The sequence below is a fragment of the Rhododendron vialii genome, chromosome 6a (assembly GCF_030253575.1).
Source record: "Rhododendron vialii isolate Sample 1 chromosome 6a, ASM3025357v1".
NCBI lineage: Eukaryota > Viridiplantae > Streptophyta > Magnoliopsida > Ericales > Ericaceae > Rhododendron > Rhododendron vialii.
In genome coordinates, this window is record NC_080562.1 from 37,328,657 (window position 1) to 37,352,470 (window position 23,814).

The 23,814-nt window shown below is 38.7% G+C and overlaps 3 protein-coding genes across 8 annotated transcripts; 2 read left to right on the forward strand and 1 right to left on the reverse strand.

The window, feature by feature from the left end:
* The first annotated feature begins 230 nt into the window (after positions 1–230).
* LOC131331493 (gamma-glutamyl hydrolase 2-like) lies at positions 231–9,478 on the forward strand. 3 transcript variants are annotated; one of them, XM_058365470.1, is made up of 10 exons: positions 231–855; positions 1,852–1,938; positions 2,131–2,220; positions 3,041–3,135; positions 3,927–3,987; positions 6,834–6,923; positions 7,024–7,089; positions 8,419–8,507; positions 8,898–8,990; positions 9,079–9,478. In XM_058365470.1, exons 1-10 carry the CDS (start codon positions 430–432, stop codon positions 9,131–9,133), a joined length of 1,152 nt encoding a protein of 383 aa, XP_058221453.1. In that variant the 5' UTR covers positions 231–429; the 3' UTR covers positions 9,134–9,478. The 3 variants fall into 3 exon arrangements, 2 of the variants coding, with proteins under 2 accessions (XP_058221453.1, XP_058221454.1); XM_058365471.1 differs by having other exon boundaries at positions 7,027–7,089; XR_009201394.1 differs by lacking the exon at positions 9,079–9,478 and having other exon boundaries at positions 233–855; positions 7,043–7,089.
* A 1,298-nt stretch (positions 9,479–10,776) lies between these two features.
* LOC131331494 (uncharacterized) lies at positions 10,777–16,976 on the forward strand. The gene is made up of 8 exons (XM_058365472.1): positions 10,777–11,040; positions 13,204–13,259; positions 13,335–13,459; positions 14,082–14,241; positions 14,771–15,207; positions 15,296–15,808; positions 16,180–16,279; positions 16,592–16,976. Exons 1-8 carry the CDS (start codon positions 10,972–10,974, stop codon positions 16,728–16,730), a joined length of 1,599 nt encoding a protein of 532 aa, XP_058221455.1. The 5' UTR covers positions 10,777–10,971; the 3' UTR covers positions 16,731–16,976.
* Positions 16,977–17,536: 560 nt separating this feature from the next.
* On the reverse strand, positions 17,537–22,287 carry LOC131331495 (uncharacterized). Of its 4 annotated transcripts, none has more exons than XM_058365474.1 (5): positions 21,945–22,287; positions 20,126–20,176; positions 19,074–19,196; positions 18,003–18,122; positions 17,537–17,889 (listed from the first exon to the last, which is right to left on the reverse strand). In XM_058365474.1, exons 1-5 carry the CDS (start codon positions 21,979–21,981, stop codon positions 17,825–17,827), a joined length of 396 nt encoding a protein of 131 aa, XP_058221457.1. In that variant the 5' UTR covers positions 21,982–22,287; the 3' UTR covers positions 17,537–17,824. The 4 variants fall into 4 exon arrangements, with proteins under 4 accessions (XP_058221457.1, XP_058221456.1, XP_058221459.1 ...); XM_058365473.1 differs by having other exon boundaries at positions 20,126–20,188; positions 21,945–22,285; XM_058365476.1 differs by lacking the exon at positions 20,126–20,176 and having other exon boundaries at positions 19,074–19,190; positions 21,945–22,280.
* Positions 22,288–23,814: the final 1,527 nt, after the last annotated feature.

Sequence of the window (23,814 nt, forward strand, 5' to 3'; positions counted from 1 at the left end):
CCAAAAGTATATGGATGGTCCAAATTGAAACATTGTATCTCCTCTCATCTTAACACTCTCTCATGTTTCTCTCTTCAAATTCGAACCGTCCAAAATCAAAATGAATGACCGTCAGTCCCAACTAACGTGATATCCGAATAACATATTCGCTGAGCGGGCACCACGGTTACCCACTGCGCACTGAAAAACTTCTCCTTTTGAGTGTGACTTCTCCTTCCAAAATTGCGTAACCCTCTTTGCCTACTACCGTGTAGAGTCTGTAGAGCTCGTCAGTCCCTCTCTCTCTCCTCTCTCTGTCCAGATTGTGTACGATTCCACATTCAGAAACCGACCGTATCAACGCAAATTCAATGTCAAAACCACTCCCAAACCTCCCTCTCTCTCCTCCCCCCTCTCTCTCCTCCTCCCCCAACTCTCCAAACCCTAATAATGGCGCCTCCAGCTTCTCCCTCTAACTCCCCCTCCGACCTCGCCTCCTCCTCCCCGACCAACCCCGACCCCTCCGCCTCCCCCTCCGCCTCCTCTTCCATGTGGCAGTACCTCTGGATTCCCGTCCTGATTTCCTTGTCCAAGGAATTGAGCTCCGCAAAGGCTCAATCGACGATCCTTCTGCCGGGCGAGGCCGGCGACTCCGTCGAGTCGACTCGGCTGCCGAGTTGCCCGGCGGCCGATCCGAAGCTGAATTTCAGACCGGTGATCGGCATCCTCAGCCATCCCGGCGATGGCGCCTCCGGCCGGCTTAATAACGCGTCGAATGCGTCGTATATTGCTGCTTCGTACGTGAAGTTCGTCGAGGCGGCTGGGGCTAGGGTTATTCCTCTTATTTATAACGAGCCTCCTGATGTTCTCTACGAAGTAATCGGACTAACTTGTTCGTATTTTAAAATGTGCGCGAGTGTTCATTTGCTAGGGTTTGGTAGCTTGGATTGTTTATAAATCCGACTGAATTATGCGAGAACCTGGCTTGTGAGTAGAGCTGATAAACCGTAAACGAACCAAACTGCTCGAGTTTGAGGTCGTGTTCATGAGGTCGGAACAAACCAAGCTTGAACATCTTTTTGAAGCTCTTTCGAACCAAGCTCGCACAAACAACTGCTCGGTTCGTTGGATTTAAGTACGTTTAAAAAATTCGAGCTACTCGAGCTCGGTTTGTGATCGGCTTGATTAAAACTGTTTGAGATCCGTTCGTAACTGTAAATAAGCCAAGCTCAAACATGTTTTTGAAGTTTGTTAAGTTTTCAAGCCGTGCTTGAGAGTGTTTGGCTCGGTTGGGTTGTTTTGTTAGCCCTACTTGTGAATGTAAAATAAAATCTGTGTTTGGTTGTTCACAAAATGGAGGGAAAATAAGGAAAGGAAGAGGATAAACGTTGAAGTTTTTTTTCTTTTTCTTTTTGGTCCCTAGAGAATGAAGATTTGATTCAAGTAGTTTTGTTAGGGTAAGTTGATTCGTGGCTATTTTTTGTGAAAATCCTTTTATTTTGCTTGTTCCTATGACAGTCTCTGCTCAACTTATAGTATACAATTCGAGTGTTAAAAGGCTGATAGCATGTACTTCATAACTTACTTAAGGATTTGTGTAAAACGGAGTCCGTATATTTATGTGAATTCCTTCTCCTCAATTTGTGTGAATTTGATTTTGCAATAACTACATTCCAAATGCAAGCATTGTTTTGACTTTATCGCCACACATTATCTATTAACAACTCCTTAAGTTATGCCAACTAAAAGATTTGATGAGTGTTAATGTGCTCAAAGGTTTTGCTTTGAACATTTTCAAGTGTAGTTGGTTTTGAAGGTTTATTTCCTCTAACTTTTTATCTAGTTTACTAATATCTGCTTTTCATTCGCCAGAAACTCAATCTTGTCAATGGAGTGCTCTTTACTGGAGGATGGGCCAAAAGTGGCCCCTACTTTAAGGTTGTTGATGGAATATTTAAGGTAATTGCCCAACTTAGACAAACTAGTACGTATTTATTGGAAGACTAAGCAGCACATGACATTAGCTTCTTTCGAGGATGTGTTTTTCGAGTCATGGTTTCCTATATTTGCGTTTATACTGTCGAAACAATAACAAAGATAGTTTTTAACTAAATACTAATTGACTGCAATCGTGTCCTCTGTTTCCTACAGAAAATTTTGGAGAAGAATGACGGAGGAGACCACTTCCCTCTACTTGCAATCTGCTTAGGCTTTGAACTTTTAACAATGATTATCAGCAAGGTAAGTTATAAAACATTGTTCTTATTATCAAGTGTCTCTGTTTATATTTGTTGCATTTCACTGAGTATCAGCTTTTATTTGTTATGATACAATTTTTTTATTCGTTGAGTACTCCAAATCTTTAGCATCTTGGTAATTTTCAGTTTTGGAATGAACTATCAAAATCCAATTTTGATTGATCTAGATGCCTTAACTGTTTTGGCTCATATGTACTGGCAACTGTTTGAATGTGTAGACATAAAAATTGAATGCCTTCGAGTGAGTGCACCGGTGTGTGAATGTGTTTGATTTGTCGCTACACAAAGTTCAGTCTCTATTTCTTCGCATCACATGGGTTGAACTGGAGCTGTGTATATGCAGTGGCCCTTATCTACTTTAAAATGGCCCTTATCTACTTTAAAATTATGCATTGCGTGATGCCCGTGCTTCATCTGGCCCAGATTGTTCACGTATGTCAGGAAATCCCCATTCCCCTGTGCTTAGGTTGGGGTGATGATCAACTCAGGAAGGATTGAAGATAATACCACCCCCACCTTGGGAACAAGAGTGAGAATTGGAAGATGAAAAACCCTAAGCTACAATTTAATGAATATATGCGCTATATGTCTATATCCTTATTCGTAGATCATGGTTGTCTTTTCTGTCAACATCAAATCAGTCTACTGATACTTAAATTTTTACTCACATTAACCAGGGGTTCATTTTATGTCTGGTGGTGTTATTCTTGTCCTAAGAAAGGGCTTTTTGCATTTTCCATTTACTTTAGAAGATTTGATGGACTTTTTTTTTACTGGTATTGACATGTTGTTAATTGTGATAGGACAATAACATTCTTGAATCATTTAAAGCATCAGATCAGGCATCTACACTCGAATTCGCAAAAGAGATGAATATTGAAGGAACTGTGTTTCAAAGGTATACGGTTTTCGTAATTACTTGGATAATGATTGTTTATATGATTTATATCCATAATTATTTTTCTGTTCTCGTGTGATATGGTTGTCAACTTGTCATCATTGGTCATACACTGATTACAGCGTAGGGCTTCATTTAATATGGCCTTATGGCCAGAGACTCGGAAGAAACTTTTTTATACATTGAAAAAAGAAGTGACTTATTTATGACGGGGATGAAGATTTCGAACATTGTATGTGTCAATCTTTTGTTCATTAGAATAAAGATGAGAAAATAAAATGTTGCACTTATATTGGCATGAATGATGATTGGAAACTTGTTTTAGATTGATTTTTTATACTGGAGGGAGGGTAAGATTAAGACATGTGTTGCAGGTATAAAGACTGGAAAGATATAGAACATATGTATAAGTTATAGTTGTGATGATAGAGATGGGGATTGCAAATGTTTCATATCGAAACTTGTATTTGGTTGGGATGATTAGAGATTGAATATAGTGAAACTTTATGGGATGGAATACGATGATATGTATGCTTCTGTGCTGACTACAGAGGGGATGATCGGGATTCTGTTGGACACATTTTTCTTTCATGCTTTGATTGATAGGAAATTGCATATATATATTGGCATGGATTTTGTAATCGGTTGTGGAGCCATTGCTCTCAACTGAATGGAGTTAAATTGCTTAGAAAGTTCAAAATTTTGACCAGAGGCAGCTGAAATTTGTTTTAGTTTTATTTTATGCTTTTTTATTGAACTAGGGATGACAAGGTATTCATGTCCTTCTGCAGGTTTCCTCCAGATTTACTTAGAAAGTTGAGTACAGATTGCCTTGTCATGCAAAACCATCAAGTGAGTGTTAAATGATTCGTAGTTTGGTACCCTTTACTGATTCATGGTAAATTTGATTGATTATTTTTGAACTTTATTCTTCTACATCAAGGAATAGTATTTTTGCTTCTATGTTGCTGTTGTTTTGGAAGGATAATTTGTACTTCAATCTTTGTTCATTGTCAGGGGAGCCTTACTGTACCTTGAAACAATTCGGCTCTAGTGACCAAAATGTTTAGTAGATCCTGACTTGTGATAATCCCTTTAGGTAGTGTACTTGGAAGTTTACCCAGAGAAGAGGGGAGAATGTGTTTCTCCTTTTGCCTTAAACTAGACCTTAGTGATCTTTGCCAATTCTTTTAATTTCCCTGGTTTACCATTGTCTATCAGATACAACAAGAAGACGGGTACGGAGACACCCATGCCGCCAAACCTAGATTTGACATGAGTTATCTAGTTATTAAGAATGTTTGAGGAATAATAAGCCCACATTGATGGTGAAGAACAAATGTATTGCATTTTACATGGATGGAAGATAGATACTCCCTTTGGGCCTTTTTACCGCGCACTATGACATAGCATCTTGCACAAGGATTAGAATCATATGTAATATTTTGGGGGAAAATAGGATTCTGCATAGACCTCATATGTGGACATTACTAGTTGATGAATTGGTTGGTTAAGTGCAAGATGAGATACTATGGTGTATGCTGTCTGGTTATAACATTACAGAATGTAGACTTAGAAATCAAGAGAATTTAAGAAATAGGATCAGAACTAAATTTATGGAATATTACCTGTGGAAAAGTTGAAATGTGAAAGGAGTAAAACTTGCCACTGAAAGCCAGGAAAGAACAAAAGCAAACATTCTGATTCCTATGCTGTTATATGTAGTGTAGGAGGGATGCATATTCGTTTTACTCATAATAGTAAGGTAGGATAGCTATGTATATTGTGCCTGATTCAAGCATATCTTCAGAACAAAACCCAGTGATTTAAATACGCAAGGCGACAAAGCCCTCATTGAAGCGAGGCGAGGCGAGCATTTAAAAAAAAAAAAGAAATATAAACTACATAAATGACCAATATTCACTCCTACCTTCAAAACAAGAATAAACATCACCATATTGCATAATAACCAACAATCCAACATACGAAATACTAGTAAAATATGTAAAATACGCTCATAAAACTAACAGAAAGTCTACTGGTACAGACCAAAAATCTGTACCAGTGGGTACAAATCCCTTTTTGGGCCCATTTTGGGTCTTAAAAAAATGATCGGAGTCGCTCATTTTGTTTAAAATACTTTGTTTGTGGTCCCTACAAAAAATAAGTTTAATCCGGTATCGATAAAAGTATTTACGAAACATCCAAACTTTGCTCTAGAATTCAATAGAGCAAAGTTTGGATGTTTCGTAAATACTCTTACCGATACCGGATTAAACTTATTTTTTGTATGGACCACAAACAAAATATTTTAAATAAAATGAGCGACTCCGATCATTTTTTTGAGACCCAAAATGAGCCCAAAAAGGAATCTGTACCCACTGGTACAGATTTTTAGTCTGTGTCAGTAGCACCATTCTATTGTTATAGTTATACATATAATACGAGAGAGAAGGAGAGATCGAGACAGGGTGTGAGTGAGAGGAGAAGAGAAACAGCGAGAGACGATCAGCTGCACTCGCCGAACTCTGGCGAGCTCTCGCCGACGATGGGCAACCATAAGACCCACAAAAACCCACGATTGGAGCTTACCCAGTCAACGTCGGACCACAAAAACCCACAAACCCCAATACCTAGTTCTCGAAATCACTTATTAGTGTTCAAATCGATGCCCAAAGGTTCGAAAGAGAGTTTTCAGCCTCAAACAGTTCGAAATATGACAGATCGAAGTTCAAAATACCTCTGAACTTTGTACACTGACTTTGTCAAGTACAAACTAAGTTGCCGGTGGCCTGAAAATGCCCGAAGGTGGTCGGCAAGGACAGGGGTTGGGTCGCCGGAGGTCACCAGACGTCTGGGGGTGGTCGACGGTGGTTGCCGACGCCTAGTCGCGCTTTTTACGTATCCTCACGCCTCACAACTAGGCAAGGTTTTACCGACTAGTCGCTCGCCTCCTCTAAGCTCGACTCGCTCGCCTCCTCTAAGCTCGACTCGCTCGCAGCCCTGAGGCGTTGTAGTGTCACCTCACGCCTCACCCTGCCTAGGCGCACTTTTTCAATCACTGGTAAAACCACAAATGCTTCGTGGTAGAGACTATTGAATAGTCAAGAAATAACATTTTTGCAAGATGAGTGTTGTGGAAATGAGGTCGACATGTGTTGATCCTTTGAAACAAGGACTAGGACTGAACATATTGTCGCGATGGTAGATGCTGCACGCGTTGATAAAGTTTGGAAATATTGAACGGATAAGGGTACCCATTGTGAAAGCTTACTTTAGTTCAAGGTTCAACTGCAATTATGGACATTGGTTGAGCAAAATGTCAAAGGAAGATCAATGGTTTTTTATCCCAAGTAGTTGGGCGAGCTTTGTTTATTAGTTGAGTTAGCAGTCATGTAAATATCAAGTGGATGCACAGTTGGTAAATACCTGGAGAAAACTTAATTTTTGGGGAGATCGAGTATTACCTTGGTGTTATTATCCTTCATGTTCTGCTCCACCACAACTTTGTGATTTGTTACGGCTTAGTTTTTACAAATAGTGCATTGCACTGTAAAGAGAAGACTGGTTCTTCTTGTTTCTTTGTCTCTTTATTTTTGTCCAGAACCATATATTGCTTAGAAATAATGGGCATATACTTGGATTTGCAAAGCTCACAATGTCTTATATGCATGAGTTTGATTCCCTGTATGCAACAGTACGGTATATCACCAGAAAAGTTTCTTGAGAACATGGACCTGTGTAATTTCTTCAAGATCTTGACGAATAGTGCAGATTCTGATAATAAGGTATTGGCTACGAGCAATTATTTATTTCTTCGATTATCCATCTATTTGATATTCTAACCAGAATTTACGTCCCGATGTTTCTTTCAATATGGATTAATAGCAGGTTTATGTCTCCACAGTTCAAGCACGCAATTATCCTGTTACTGCCTTCCAGTGGCATCCAGAGGTACTATCTTTATGGTTACTCGTCGGTTTTCAAGGGAAAAAAAAGTTGTTACTCATCATGTTTTTATTGTCAATGCAACGTCCCTGTTTGTTTTTATGGATGCAATGGTGATGATGAGGTATTGCTGGTTATTTTCGTTGCTAAATCGCACTTTCTACCACGTGTGCTCTAGATGGGATGCTGACCTCCCTGTTCTGAGTGTTTTTCAGGAGACTAATCGTAATGGAGTACTAAATTAGCACATTTGTTTACCCGGATTTTCTGTTTTGGTTTTTTTAAAGCATCCTACTTAAATCCAATTGGTAATGAGTGAAGCGGCCTTCCAGGCTCATATACTAGTTTTGTAGGTTATAATTAATCAATGTTGGACAAGCTCTAACACTCACCCGTGCGTGCAACCCCTGACCCGCACGTGGAGAGAGAAACAAAGGATCCATAACATTGGGATCATAACAAAACAAGGTGCACTTGTGGCACAAACAACGAGGCAATCAAGCAAGAGAGTCTTGTCCTAAAGCCTCCTAAAGTAAAGCCTAAGCTCTGATACCGTGTTAAAGCATCCAACTCAAAACCAATTGGCAATGAGTGGTGAGGCCGCCCAAGCTCAATATAACTAGTCTTGGAGGTTATAATTAATCAATATGGATAAGCTCTAACAGGTTTTCTAACACAATTTTTGTTGAAACGCGCTCTGGAGTTCACAGCTTCATGGTCTGATTGTCTTAGTCTTGACTATTAACTTCAGGGGAATGACTTCGGTGTCCCTGGTTATTTTGGGGACACCGTAACTTTTGGCATAACAAAACTATTATGAGCATAACTAAAACCCATTACAAGCATAACAGAACTATAGCAAGGCATAACAAGCAAGTTATGCCTTGGTTGGGTTTGGTTATGCCTTGATTGGTTTTTTGGATATTCCTTGGTTATACTTTGTTTGGGTTATGTTATGCTTGTCATGAGTTTTAGTTATTCTCATAATGGTGAAGTTATGCCAAAAATTACGGTGTCTCCAAACTGACCAAGGACACTATAGCGTCATCCTAAATTCAGATACTGATAATGCGATTGGTGCTCTCCCTTTCTACATTAGGATAGAATATAGATTATAGCACCGTAGAGCTTACTAAGTTGGATCTTGGAAAGTTTAATCTTGGGATTGTCTCTGTGTGGCAGTGTTGGTTGATTCTATTTGTTTTCTCACTCCTTATACTTCATTTTTACTAATTTTCCTGGTACTTTCTATGTCGCTGACTTGCTATTACGAGGCACGACTGTGATACAGCTGCTTCTGTTCTAATCGTGAAAGACTGACCCTGTACACTGCAGAAAAATGCTTTCGAATGGGGCTTATCCATGATTCCTCACTCCGAAGATGCAATTCAAGTGACTCAATATGTTGCAAATTTCTTTGTCAGGTGAAAGGTTTTCCTTGAAATGCATATTGAGTTAGGGGGAAACTTTGTCAGAAAAAAGGTTGATTTCGTTCAGCTCTAGTATCATGAAAGAAGGAGCATGAGTTCCTTAAAAACTCACATTCAGATATTTGAAAAAGACCAAAGCAGTTGCCTTGGGGACAATTTTCTCTTAACTGCGGAGGAATATGAAAGTTCCTATCCTGGGGAAAGACTGTAATATGCATGTTAGTGGGAAAGTTGCATCGCATATGTTCTGGAGTGCTAATTGTGCAACCACAACTCAAATAGTTAAACTCGAAGATTCGAGTTCATTGTTGGGTTCATTTATATCACGTACTATAAATATAAACGTTAGCTTCTTATTTGTATTTATTCTTTGATCTCCTGCAGTGAGGCTAGGAAGTCATTGAACAGACCACCTACTCGAAAAGTGCTCAACAATCTTATTTACAACTACAGTCCCACTTATTGTGGGAAGGCCGGGTAAGCCCATAATGCCTTCCAAATTGCATCCAGGTGTGTGTCCTTTTTAGTTTTTCTGACTTTGGTTTCTCTATGTTCATGACTGCAGGAAGGGATATGACGAGGTATACATCTTTGACGGCCTCAATCATTCAAGTTTGTAAAGTGTACATGTCATGGCTATTTTGCCATGCTTTATATGACTACAAGCTTGTGATATTGATTGATATGTATAGTGGCGCCCCAAGAACTATTCAAATGAAAGTAACCTGATTCGTATTATTGGACAAGGTTTCACATTGGGATTGTATTTCCACCCTTCAATGTAACTGCTCCATAAGTAAAATTAGAGGAAATCCCTGCTTTCCAAAATTAAACATTGTTGGTCTGGCGCTGGTGTTGATGCTAAAGTGACCATCTTTGGCAAATTGGTGGATTCTGTAATAAGGACTGAACTTGGAGTTGCAAATATTGCTTCTAGTACTATTGTATTGATGGACCATTTTGAAGCTGTTCTTCTATCGTTGAGTGGATAATACCGGGGTATATAGAAGCAAAGAAACGAGATAATAATTTTCATTACTCTGTCTGATTAAATTCTTCGACTTGAGAGAATTTGAAGAATGTTATTAAAATTTAAAAGCCGAGTATGTAACAATGCATGGTCGTCTTAACTCGTGTGTTTCCTTCCCGACTGAACAAGCAAATACGAAACCCCAAGCAAATAGGCCTAAAATCACGATAACCTTTTGAACTTGAATCGTCAAAACCTAAAATGCTTATAGATTTGGTGGAAGGAGAAACATCAATCAAAACCTAAAATGGTAGTAACAGATTCACAAACGGTGACGTATTTGTTCTTGTCATCGAAAATAAACTTTTATTTCATACCAAGCGCAAATAAAGCATTGTCATAAAAAATTATCTACGTATTAAAGACGCTGTGTTGTAATTGCATTATGTAAGAACTTTGAGGATGTTGATACTAATTGATGGAGTATTTTATTTGAGTATGCAAAAGTGTCGTGAAGAAAGTAAATGAAAGTTTAAAAAAGTTCTGTTCACAAAAGAAAGTAAATTTTTTTGTTACAACTTAAAAGAATTTGCTAATAAATGTAGTAATTTGCAAAAAATAAAAAACTTGTACTATTGTTTTTGAAAAATCATTCCTTTCTGCGAACTATTTTTTCCCTCCCTTTCTTCTCCCTTGACACACATGCCGATCACACATGAGCATTTGAGGTTGCTCTAGTCTGACAATCACAAATATTCCACCTTTTATCTGTTAGCTCTAGTGGCAATAGAGATGGGTTAACATCGAAATTTGACAACCTGTCAAGACTAAGAGCATCTCCAATGGGAGATGTCAAATATGACGTGAACAGTGCAACGGTAACTTTTGGCATCAATTCACCTTTCAATCCAGATGTTTTCTATTAGGCCAAATCCTACGTGGCATTTGACATGGATGAAGGGGGAGGAAGCATGCCAACTTTGACAACATCCCTCCTTCATGCCAAATTTCAAAAAATGACTATTTGTATTTTGACATAAGGGTTGGAGAGGAATAATTTGATGTCAAATAAATAGAATTTGACATCAAAGGTTGGAAAGGAAGGCTTTGATGTCAAATTGAAGATGCTAAAATGCCGCGTCAGCCTTCAAAAAACGTTTGACATCTCCAATATGAAGCCATGGGTTAGAAATGCTCTAAGTCATAGGAGAGAAATTCATAGTTAGGCTCGGCTTAAATAACTTACCTTTGACCGGGCTAAGAAAAAATAGCCGAAATACGTTTAAGCGGGCCCGAAAACTCTTTTGCAGTCGACGCTAGATAAAAAAATCCACACCATCATAAGCACCCCCACACAACAGTGAGAGAGAATGGCGGGAAACGAGTGCCTTCTTTCGGAGGGAAACCACTAATCCTACTCGGGTTCAACAATTCGCACCGCTTCCGCATAGACCCGAACCCTCCTCTTCGCTGGAACAACCGAACGCGATGGCCGAAGTCGAAACCCTAGGTATTCTCGAAGAGATCGAAGCCCTCGTCTCCGATAAGCTTCAAGTGGTAACAGCCCCTTTTCTCTTATGATTATTTACTAGTAGTTCAATACGAATCCTTTATCGTATTCGCACGTCAAATATACTTTGCGTATGTTCTTGATTTCCGCTTCTATCTGTTTCGATGTTTTTTTTGTGCAATTTTCTCTTGGTATTATTGTGTTACAGTAAAAAAGTATATAGAATTTTCGTAATGTTCATATGGGAATTGATTAGATTGATGTTTCGATGTTATGTGTGCAATTTTCTCTTGGTATTATTGTGTTACAGTAGAAAGTATCGAATTTTCGTAAGGTTAATATGGAAATCGATTAAATTGATGTGGCTTCACTGTTTTGTTTGGTTCCCTGAGTTTTTCCCCGTTTTCGGTGCTTCAAACACGACCTAAGGTTTATGTTTTGTTTGTTATGGTTAAAAGATCTAATTTTTTCCTACATACATATGCGATTGCCACTCTAGGATTGGAAAGTTGAGTGGCGGTACAATTGTACTTGGTCGAGCATTCGCTCCTCCGGCTGTTTCAGTATGTAGGTGTATTTCTGCAACAGAGTGGGAGGAATTTGATGTGCCTGACCACTAGTATATGGTTTCGGTGTGATGATTTAAGCAAGCTAGGTCGGGACTTGGAATTTATTGTGCATTGAAGATTTGGAGACATTGGCAAGGACTTTTCATGTTCGTTGACCTTATAAATTGTGTGAATTGATATTAGCAGCTGAATAGGTTTGACATTTCTGGCCCATGCAGTTGGTTGGATGATTACATGTGTTTACAATGTTTTAGCTTTTTATGCCTCGTGTATCCAAACTATAATTTTATGCGAAGCATGGTGTAGTAGGATTTTGCCCTTCGATACATGTGATTGAAATAAGGAAACCTCGGTTGAGTCTCGATTATTAAGCCACCTTTTGAACCAGTATGCAGTTCAATAGTTACCAAAAGGGTGGTTGTATTAGAAAACAAATGGGGGATCAGTCCTCTGCTCTGCCCATGTCAATGCTGGAAGCAATGTTCCTGCTTCAACAAAATCACATTTGGTAAACAAGGAAGCTTCATTCATCTGTAGCACCAATGCAACTAACTGGCGAAAAAAGAAACTTTAGTAAAGAAGGAGGGTCATAGCCAGCCAAGGCAAACCAAGCATGTAACTGGATGATCTGGAAACACAAAACATAGTTCAACTAATGCTAACGAGAGATTCCTCGAAATTTGATAGTAGCGTGGCCATGGTTATATTGGCAATATAGTTTGTTCTAACAAGCTTCGCTTTTGACAACAAAGAGTCTGCACTCTGCAGTTGAAATTTGACAGGGAATGGATGATCGTCGGATTCAAGTGGAGATTTGCACAAGGTACTCCTGCTAACCCTAGGGTGATGCTGCACCAGGAATACGCTTAGTGTCCCAGATAGACCAATTTGTAGTGGTTAAGTGTTCAAGTGGAGTACAACTATAATGTATGAAGCTTCTAATGTCATAGTGGGTGCGTTGGTTGGCTGCATATATGCTGTTATACTGTGTTTACCTCGTTTGTAACAAAAAGGTACTGTGTTTACCTAAATTGCTCGTGATAAGACTTGACCAACATCACAATTCCAAAGTTTTCTGCTTTACTTAGGATTATTGTACGTATTTCCTTCTAGTACCTGTTCTGGTATCAGCTTCTTTTATTAGGGGACTTATTTTGATGCCATAAACTACGCAGTGTTATGGAAGCTAATAGTTTAGTATTTGTTCAATGTTGGTTGGTCTGATTGTTGCATAAAGCTATTGGTTTTTTCCTTGCGCAGTCTGTCTTTGACTCCTCTTGTACTTGTGAGTTAATTTTTACCGAGGTTTACAATAAACGTATGTTCCATGATTTCAAAAATAAGTGAAACTGTTTGCGTTAGCTTGGTGATGAGAAAATGTTTATTTAGCTTAGATGCTTGCTCTTTAACTGCATCTATATTATCTTATGTTGTGGAGTGTCTTTCCTTCTATTGTTGTTGTTCTTTTTCTTTTGTTTTTTTGATAAAGGTTCGTCACTGTTTAATTGTTGGCAGTTATGTCCTAATTATTTGTTCCCGACTGTGTAGATTTGTAACTACGACAATTGGCTTCTTTATTAACATTCAGAACTTTTAATCTATTGATTTGCAATCTATTAAATAAATGGCTGTCTCCCTTAGGTTTCCTACAAGTGGCTGAGTCGTAATTTTTTGCTGCCATCAGATTCTTCAAAGAGGTAAATGATTGTATCAGAAGTAGTTGTTTAAGTTAGATTCCCTATGCTAATATCGGTTGCTGGTTTTCCATGTAGGTTGCTCCACAAATTTGTCGAGAAACATGGAGATGCGATGGAAGTAGTATATGCCTTGTCTGGCTGGTTGAAGAATAATCCTTCAGTTTACCATATTAGGCTTGTTTCTGGGCCTAAACTTGCAGGTTAGAAATTGTTGTGGGGAAATCCACATTCATCCCATCACTAACAAATCCCTTCGTGCTGTGTTAAAAATGTGTTCCTCTTCTTCGATGTTACACTTGAATAATTACTTTAGTCCTAACTCATTGGTCTGTCTTCTATTCCCTCTTTTTACCTTTACTCTCGAACCTTCCTTTGATTAATTTTGCTTTTCCTTGGTACTATCTATGTCAAGCAGCACTTCCGTCAGGTGTGGATCCCGTATACTTTTTCTAGTATTGTTCATGAAGATATAAGCCCTAAGAAAAGTTCAATAATGTGCAGTTTGATTATATTAGATTTAGACTGCAAGGTTTTGGGAAATTTGCCAAATTTCAGTTGTTATTTACACAAACAAACTAAAGTTTGGGAGATGCGAGTTGTTCTGTACTCAAAACATATTTTTGCATTCTGAGGATGTCTTTTATGAAAGGAATCTACGGTACTGACACCAGCAGCTATCATATTTCAGCATACGCCTGGTTATACACTGTGTATTAACTTTTCTTGATCGAAAAGCGGATGAAAGTTCTTTTAACGGATTCCTGTATTTTCTTGGTTGGTAGGAATAATCCTTGGAAGTGTCTTTGTCTTGAGTTCTTGCAGAAGCTAAACAAGATTTCGATGGCAGTTGTTCAGTCCATGTATACAGTGTCCAAGCTTGCATCCCAAAGGATCCAGCGGCACTTTGGAATGCAGAATATGTGCAAGCCGAAGAACTGTTTAGGCAGCCCCCCGCAACTGATAATTGCTTGCGAGATAACAGGTATAGTTCTTCTAAGTTGGAGTTCATGAGCATACCCTACTTGTGTAGCAACGACCAACACCGAGACTTATACTCAATGCCTATCTGTTTTCCCTGCAAAAACTTCCCCCCTCTCTCTCTCTCTGTGTGGGAATTTTTTCCCCCCAAAAAATTGGGGACTACTCTCCCCTTTTGGGAAACTCCAAAGCTTCCCCTCTCCCGCCTTTTCTCTGTTTCTGTTTGATAATGAAATAACAACTAATTGATTTTATGAAATCCTTCCTTTTTTGTTTACAAGGTTTCAAACATAAAAAACTGCACCTACTGCAAGAAAGACTAAAGTAATTAAACTCATTGTGATGTTCTTATTTTTCTGCCAAGTTTTTGCCAACATATATGGCCATTCAGCTGGAACTTCTGTACATATATACTCTTGCTTCAACTTACTATGGTCAACCCTGACTTCAGTCATCAGGTGTGCAACCATATGAAACTCAGCATAGTGCAGTTTAATGTGTTCATTTCCTGATGCTCATTATTGTCTTTTCAGGTTATGCAGAATTTCAAATTCCTTTGTCAAGCGTAGTACTGAGGGCACAACCGCCAGCATTGCAGTTCCGCAACCCAAAACTGCAGGGATGGCAGGGCCATCCAGAAGTAATCCTTCTAATCAAAATTTGAGTATTCCTCAACCTCAGCAAAAGAAAGTTCAGCAATCAAGCCCAAAGGTCGGTCTACAACCTACCCATGTGGTAAAAGATATCAAAACTGAGAGTCCAGTTACAGAGGGTCACAAACAGGTTGCCAAGGGTTCTTCAGATAAAGAAAAAGTTCCTCAATTGCCTGCTAATAAAAAGAAAGGCCAGAATGAGAAAAGTACTTCAGGAAATGGGGGCTCATTGGCAAATATGTGGGACCGTGCATCTACAAAGCCAAAGCCCAGTACTGCCACAACAAAAACTACTATTATTATTCCAAACACTACAGGTTTGTTTCCATTCACTCTTAGCCGGTGGTAAAGAAAAACAGATGTACTTTCTATCTGACCTTTATTTTTAAAATATACATATTTTAGTCTCTTGTGCGGAAGCTCAAATCTGTGCTCATGAGGCAGTAGAGGCAGCAGATAGTGATGATGATGGCGAAGATTTTAATTTCAAGAGAGCTTCCAATGGTGAAGGCAGTAGAAAGAGAAGGGTTGTTTTTGATTTTTCAGACGAAGACGATGAATTTAAAGATGCTGTAAATCTAGCATCACCGGATCCCCCCAAAAGGAAATCTTTTCTGGATAAACAAAGTAGTAAATCCTCAGTTCCCGAGAAAAACAATTTTGATATTGACAAGGAAAAAGAGAATAAACCAAAAGCAAAGGAAGATAAAATAGCGGAGAAGGCAATTAACCAAGCACCACCAAGGGCAGATTCACCAATTGTCAGCAAAGGCAAGACTGCTGAGATTTCATCTTTAGAAAAAGTCCACAGTCCCATTCCTGAAAATAATGCAAAGGATAAAGTGACTAATGCAGCTCCAACTTCACCCAAGAGGAGAAAAGTGATGAAGACACGAATTGACGAGCGTGGGAGAGAAGGTATGTGCAAGAGGCCTTCCCTATATTTTCAACTTGCCTGTCTTACTGTTGTTTCTGTGGTGAAAAGTTTCACTTTGTGCATCATTCTAGTATGTCATTCTGTATGATGATGTTTATGCTTTTAATGCTACTTATTTCAAAGACCTCTTGCTGAATCAGCTCATCTATACTCCATCGCTACGTTCTTAGTATCATATCTCTCTTAAAATCAATGTTGTGTAATATTAACATATGCACGCATGTACTCAGTTAAAAAGTGAAACGCAACCATCTTATGCATATTGTTTCCTGAAAGGTGTTCTGTAATGCAGTTCTTGTTTTCTTTGTTCTCTACCTGCTTATATCTGTTGATTGTTCATATTATGCTCTAGTAACTGAGGTCGTGTGGGAGGGTGAGGAGACAGAGACCAAAGCTGATAGTCATGCAGTGACGAAAACAGAAAACACCTCAGCTGACAATACTGTCAACAGGTAATTTGAATAGTTTCTATTATATTTGATCTGTTAGTTAACTTGAGTTTTTTTATAGAACTACTTGAATATAATATCTCGCGGCTGAGCCGGTTATTTTCTGATAACATCCACCGCAGTTGTTCCATCTTCACAGCAGTGGCAACTTTCAGAATTACTGCATTTGAAAATATTTGTTTCACTGTAGAAATAGAAAATAAAAAAGATGCCCGTGAATTTGGCATTCCATTTCCTGGTTGTCAATACAATTCGATACGGTAGTTATTTTGCTTTCATCTGATGACACTGCTCAAAATGTGCGTATGAATACAGGGCACCCGCTGCTAAGAAGTCACCAGCTGTGGGGAACACTGCTCCATCTAACCCAGGTGGCAAAGCAGGAAATAAGAAAGCTGGAAATGTGAAGGATCCTAAACAAGGGAATATTATGTCTTTCTTCAAGAGGGTTTAGGTTGACCAGTTGACTACAGGAGAATTCCGTGTATTAGCCGGTGGCTAGTGAGCTTGTCTTTTTTGAGAATGCTAATTTCTGGTGTTCCAGTTCGTGTATTATTAGCCTTTTTTCATCCTCTTCTCTTTTTCCTGAAAGCTGTGTAGCCTTTTCTGTATTGATTGGTTAGTTTCATCAGAATTCTGGTTCTGGTTGATGTTATGTGCGAATATGGTTTCAATTAATGGAAACATCTCTCTCTCTCTCTCTCTCTCTCTCTCTCTCTCTCTCTCTCTCATAAAATTGGCTGCTAGTTCAGCATTCCACCGTATCAAGGCCAAAAAGCCAAGTGAAGGTGCTACTGGCAGTTGTTTCAGGAAGGTTAAAATTTTGCTCACTCGCGCCCACGCAATTAGTAGTTTGGATTTGGTGGTTTGAAATCATAATAAGAATCAAACCAAGGGTTATGCTCTTCTTGAGTCCCGACTGTCCAGTTTAGCCCATTTGTGGATCCTTCTCGGGCTTACTTGAAGCAGAACTTTCCATGAACACATGAAAAAAATCAATCATGTTAAATTCATGTTGATCAGCTATATCAATGAATAATTGTTACAGATTTGTCTTGATATACAGGGATGTAATCAAATGTGACAATGTTTTTCTTAAAGATATATGCGTTCTGGAATCATAATAGCGGGTGCTCATCAACATGAACTTAGACATGATTGATGATCTAGATAAGGTCTAAAACATGGAAAGTCCAAAATCATCAAAGTAGGCCCAAAAATAGCCCACACATGGCGAACTGGATGGACAAGTAAAGGGACTGTAGAGAATCTGTCCTCAAAATAGAAACTGTAGAAACTGACAGAATGTTCAATAATATTGGCTAAAAGCCCAATAACTACTTGCAGAATCTATTTTAGTGAAGATGTTTTGAAAAACAAAAAATAGCTACTACCCATTTCTCGCAAAGCTACCAAAACAAATTCAAAACAAGTTTCGATAGTCAATTTAAAAGAAAATGGAACAAAAGTGAACTGGACTTCATTATAGGTTCCAAAGGAGAATGATGTACACTATATACATTCAGCCATGTAATATCCTTTATGTTTTCAGCCTTCTCGAATCAAGTTTGTAGGTTCGCTCATAACATACTTCGGTAGTTCATATTTTGCACCTGCAACAAGATTATTGAGGCATCTCAGATGTTAGAAGTGAGTAACACCAGAAGACAAAACTGAAAGTAAAAGAGCAAACAAAAGGAAAGCAAAAAAACAATAATTCGAGTACCTCTTTCATCATAGCATATTGTCAAATCAGCACTTTGAACAATGACTCCAGCACTGTCCACAATTGCTTGTGCGAGGGTTAGATCAGCTTCTGCAGCAGCGCGAAGGGCATCCCAAATTTCTAGTGCCAATGAAAACGGTAATCATTTAGGATTTTGCAGACAGTGGATGATGTGCATGCCACAAGGATACAACGAAAGAGAAAGGACATGTGTTACAAATGAAATAACAGTAGAAGGAAAACAAAAGAAAAAATGACAAATACGTTGATCTCCATTCTGCCCTTATCTTGTGAGCTGTCATACTATGGCCATGGTAGATATTTTCTTGTCCATTTGTCAACACAAAAACAAGGGGAACTGGACCCCTGATGTCAAGCTCGAGAAGGCCAATGCCCAATTTGGTAGAAGCCAAACTGCCAACAATAATTGCAAATTATCTTACTTGTAAATTGCCTCATTTGCAATGATGCAGCTTTATCTTTTTAATTTGGCTCTATCTCCCCTGATTTTACACAGAAGAGAAGAACATACGGTGCAGTTCACACCTAATAAGCAAGCCAATGACTGGGAGTAATATTTTCCTTTCAACAGCGCTTCCGCCTACAGTTTTGAGGTCTCAATGACTTTTTCATTACGAGGCACTCATCAGTTGCCAGGTTTGCTGTCTAAGAAAGAATTTCCTTGAGTTTCAGACATTTAAAAGCAGAAGATCAGTTGACAAGTTTCCACCAGTGAATGCAGTGTAAATGTCAGACACCACTGTTGATCATGAAGGAGAAAACTTCCTGTTCATTCCAGCCGTGGTTCTTAACAAAAATGTCAAAAACTGGGCAATGATTGATTTCGCCCAAATTTCCGCAGCTATCCATAATACTTTAATCAAAGAAGAGAGACTATCCCAACATTTTGACATGCTTGGAGATTTTTAAGCACTCCTCCCATTTGAGTTTTTGCCCCTCTGATAGGATTTTCAAATAGGAAGCATGCACCTATTCACCTCTATTTTCTAGAAAAGTCAGGTTTTACCGTTTTCTATAAGAACTTATCTAGAATGGTAGATGTAAGAATACCTTTCCTGCCACCATAGTGAGGAGCAGTGTCCCAGAACTCCTCACGCATCTGCAGAAGTTGGCTCTTTGTTATTTGTGGCGAATGCTTCCAAGGTTTTGGCTTTTCGATCTTCTTCACTGTGCCTGTGATTACCAGAAAGTCCCAATAATGGCATTAGTGGTGGGCCAACAATGTATACAAGCGTATTGAGGATCAGTTCCCCCTTTGTCACAAGCTCAAAGAATACAGTACATAGAACTAATCCCAAAGTTATCAATCCTAAAAACTGAAACCTAAGTCCAAGATATTGGATGTATGACAGTCGTTAAGAACCCATACGACTGAAGAAAACACAGCACAGGATGTCATGATCGCTCTCTTATCTAGATTTTCCAATTTTGAATCTTAATTTTCAACTTCTCTCTTCAATACATTCGGCTCTGTTGGGGTGTTCGGGGGAAATGAGAGAGGGACACATTAAAGGGAGAACGAGTTAAATCTATAAGAAGTATGGGTTGACAGTGGAGAATTTAAAGCTGGGGAAATTGAAGGGAAAATGAGTACGAAAGTTCATGTCAATTCATGATCTAATTGCTTCATAGTCAAGCGACTCAAGCCATTTAATCTGGCAAGAGATGATAATTAACAGCCTTTACAGCAAGGGATCTTTATTGGCACTGCCAAATGGAAAAGAGAGGAAAGATTTTTTAGACTAATAAAAGATGAATTAGCTTCTTTTTTCATACCAGCTGATCTTCTAAATGGTTGACAAAATAGAAGCCCAATATATGGTGGATTACCAGCTGCTCCTAAAGCTTTCTTATTTTAAAAATTATTGTCAAGGTAAAACAAACTTTTATAGAAGAAATAAATCGACCACAACCTGGAAGGGCATTCCAGGATATACCACAAGTCAAAACAGAAAATCGAAAAATTTAGTGTGACAGGAAAGCTTATCTTAAACTTCCACTCTATAACAACAAAGGCAATAAACAAACCTTCAAGATATTACCATAAAGCATCTTGAGTTCTACAAGCTATTCCTCAACATATTCCAAAAGCAAAAACTTACCCGGTCCATTGAAGGACCCAAATATCACTTGGGCTAAAAGGGCAGTACAACCTGGTGCAAAATCTGGACATTTGTCAAGCTAGAAGTAATTAGCTGAAGCACACTTGTTACACTTCACTAAGCCAGTGTACCACAGCATAGACTACACATACTTCTACTTCACAGAAAAAACAGCTTGCATTATCTCAGGCCAATTTAACTGTGTTCTGAATCACTGACTTTATGCCTAATATAAGCAACCAGAATTGTCTCAAGTTTTCCAGTATCATGCCAAACTTCAACATCTAAGATCAACTTCTGAAGTACCCTTTGTCCAAATCATCAAATGAATGATAAAAAATTCTAACTACCAAACAGGTTGACTTCATGCCAATATCTACACCCAAATCCCACCAACTTGATTCAGAAGACCTACTCCAATTAAGTTCAGCTCATTGGGACCAAGCCCAATAAAGCATTTTAAATTAAGTATTAATTATTACCATCACCATGTATACTCTGCACTGATGTAGAGATCTTAACTCCCACAGACAGAGCAACACGCGTACATAGCAAACTCACAGATAAAGATGCTCCAAGTAGAAATAAAACAAAACTATACCTAAAATCAATTATTTTTTGGAGGATCCCCACACCCGTATCCAAATTATCAATATCCGCGCATTCTTACTTTCCAAGATTGAGGTGTCGGACCCTTAGATATACACCCGCACACATTTCGGTTATCTAGGTTTCCCTTTCAAATGTATTTTTTATAAGAAACCAAACCAAACAAAATTGAACCTTAAGTACCACCCAATGTGGGTTGGCTACATGAATGTGCTTTCTCCATCAAATTCTGTCGATGGTATTGTGTTCCACGGTATCCAAGAAACCTAGGTCTTTTCGAACTACGGCATCTATAGCCAGTCTTGATCTACCTCTAACCTTGGTGCTACCATCTACCAACACGGACATGGGTGCGGGTGTATATCTAAGGGTCCAACACCTGAATCTTGGAAATTAAGGATGTGTGGATATGGATCTGAATTTGGATACAGGTGCGGGGACCACATACACAGTAGGTGATGAACACACACCCACAATTGCACAAAGAAAACAATTGATCAGAATTGGGAATCACAACACGAGATATACGTGATTCCACAAGATTGCCTACATTAACCGCTCACACCAGTTTTCACTATCATATTCAATGAAGAAGAGTAGTAAAACATCTAGCCAAAATTCTACGTGCCAGAGTTTATATCGACAAATTACCATATCTCCCTTGTACTCAAAAGAAAATCATGAATGTGTGGTGTAAGTTGTTCAGTACTAACAAATAACAATACATACATTCTTTCCTACTCATCTACATAATCACAAACATAGACATCTACACATTTATTCTGATAACTCAGGTGTCCGGGTCAGCTAACAAACACCTCAATTAATCATGGCACAAATCCCACCGTCCACTAGGCGGCCAAGCCGGCACACTTTGTGCTACTAGCAACAATGCATACAAACACAAGCACATAGACATCTACACATTTTTTTCCAGATAACCTAGGAGTCTGGGCCAGCTTACGAGCATCCGACAGATTGATCTGGGACACCAATCACACCGTTCACTAACACGGCCCAATTAAATCCCAGAAAAAGCTCCGTATGGATTGGCCCAAAGGAGTTGGTCCGGAGTAGCAAACAATGAAGAATCGGATTTGAACTGATAGAGAACATCAAAAACAAACTAAAAAGAACTGATACAATCATCTGAAAACAACTGCGAATCAAACGAAAAAGTTGATTTCGCGAGATGTGGCGATAAACTCACCCTCTCCTTTGGCCTCCGACGATCCAGCACACCCCATGCTAATCCTCTTTGCACAATCGCGAGGGCAACAAAAGGAAGCTCAGAAAATCATAGGGGGGAAAAAGGCTGCTCGGATAAGTGTCGTGTTTGGGGGGGTGGGAAAATTTTGCAGCTATTTTCCCGGAAAGCGCAGGAAATTTAGAGGAGTTGGAGTGGGAGAGAGGTCAAAATAGGTTTGGTTTGCTCTCAATAATAAGAAATTGGGTAAGTTTACATTAAATCCCACTCAACTACGATCTATTTTCGCTTAATCTCCCTAAAGTTTGAAACTCAGCACCTAACCCTCTTAAACTAAACAGTTTCTAGATGTCAAAGTTGGCGTCCGCGGAAAATCACGGTTTACCGTCTTGCCCGTCAATCATCAGCCCACCGTGTTTTTTTTCAACCTAACCTTTCACGCTTAACTTCCTCGAAAACCACCGCCACATCGAAAATCAAATCCAGTCAACCCACTCAAATGAAAAGTTACTCCAACCCTAATCACTTCATATCCTGCTATTGTCTGTGATTTTTCCATAACTGACTATACCAGTTATGTTATTTTATTCTTCTCCCAGCGTTTTGTAACTCTTTGTAAAATTACCCTTAAACTAGTGGAAAGGGGTAATCTCCTTGTGAAATCTTATTCATCGTGTCATGTTTTGCTCGCATGACAAGTTCCATCCAAAATTCAATGTTTTTGCTAACGGGATAAGTTGAGTTTATTGTAAATTAGAAAGTTAAGTGAAATTAGTCAAAGTTGAAGGGGGATTAATGTAGTTTTCCGTAAGAAATTTTGGAGAGTAGAGAAAGCAGGAGCGGCGGTTGGCTGTCAAGTTCCAATTTTCCGTAAGGGGTGAGATGTTATTGGGTATGGTTCGGCCTACAGTGAATGTGTGTGATGAGGTCTACCGACACATATAAAATATCGTACAGTCGTATGAATCTAAAACTGTCTAATGTACTTAGATCTGTCCGATAGATATGGGATGTCTTTTTTTTTTTGTTTTTTCGTCATTCGTCAAACCTAATATACTCTATTCTACGAAATTTGGGAAGGGAATCGGTGCTTACGGGAATCGAATCATGCCCATATGCATGGGAGTACAAGCGGAGCACGCACTGCACTGCACTCCACTTTCAATAATTTTTTTAAGACGTTTATTTTATTTAACTTATTTTCCTTTGGTTGGTTTACTTTTATTGTTAGTAAACCTTGTTTTTGTTTTCTAATCAAAACAGTTGACTTTCTGCCTTCGTTTGAGGGGAGAAATCCAAAAAGTGAAACAAAAATCGATCGAACTCGAAAAAAAGATTTAAGAAACCGAAACTTGACCTTTTTTTCTTTTTCTTTTTTTTTTCAAATGTTGGTTATATTTTTTTGACCTTTTCAATTGCCCAATCCGAACTAATTTGACCATTAACTAATTGATTTGAGAAGAGATAAAACCAAAAAGTAAATTAAATAAATCAAGCCAAACCTTACGTATTCATAGTCCAAACCTTAAGGTTTTGATAGCCGTTCAAGGCTTCTAGTTTTTCCATTCATTGACTGGACTCCTAAAGATTTGGAGTGTGAGGTCATGATCAATGATAAAACTGGTTTAAAATAAAATTAAAAAAAAATCACATAAGTAAGCTACCGGAAATCGTCTAATTGAAGCTTGATCAAGAATTCTCCAAAGGTCTCATCACCTAAGCCTAGCCTGCGAGTAACTTCTCTCAATAATTAGAGCCTGAAGTCAAAATAAATAGATTTGCCAACTATGCTTCAAATAGGTGATGAAGTGTCCATGGCATCTGGAGTTTTCTCCCTTTTTTTCTGCTAAACACAACCATGCTTATCAATATA

Bases quoted from the DNA above. Each gene is read 5' to 3' on its own strand.
- LOC131331493 (XM_058365470.1), top strand. From the start codon at position 430: ATGGCGCCTCCAGCTTCTCCCTCTAACTCCCCCTCCGACCTCGCCTCC. The intron at 1,939-2,130 runs GTAATTGCCCAA...TGTTTCCTACAG, and splicing joins TTGTTGATGGAATATTTAAG to AAAATTTTGGAGAAGAATGA. The intron at 3,988-6,833 runs GTGAGTGTTAAA...TGTATGCAACAG, and splicing joins TTGTCATGCAAAACCATCAA to TACGGTATATCACCAGAAAA.
- LOC131331494 (XM_058365472.1), top strand. From the start codon at position 10,972: ATGGCCGAAGTCGAAACCCTAGGTATTCTCGAAGAGATCGAAGCCCTC. The intron at 14,242-14,770 runs GTATAGTTCTTC...TTGTCTTTTCAG, and splicing joins AATTGCTTGCGAGATAACAG to GTTATGCAGAATTTCAAATT. The intron at 16,280-16,591 runs GTAATTTGAATA...GTATGAATACAG, and splicing joins GCTGACAATACTGTCAACAG to GGCACCCGCTGCTAAGAAGT.
- LOC131331495 (XM_058365473.1), bottom strand. From the start codon at position 21,981: ATGGGGTGTGCTGGATCGTCGGAGGCCAAAGGAGAGG. The intron at 20,189-21,944 runs GTGAGTTTATCG...ACAAATGTCCAG, and splicing joins GTCGGAGGCCAAAGGAGAGG to ATTTTGCACCAGGTTGTACT. The intron at 19,197-20,125 runs GTAAGTTTTTGC...TGGTAATCACAG, and splicing joins TGGGTCCTTCAATGGACCGG to GCACAGTGAAGAAGATCGAA.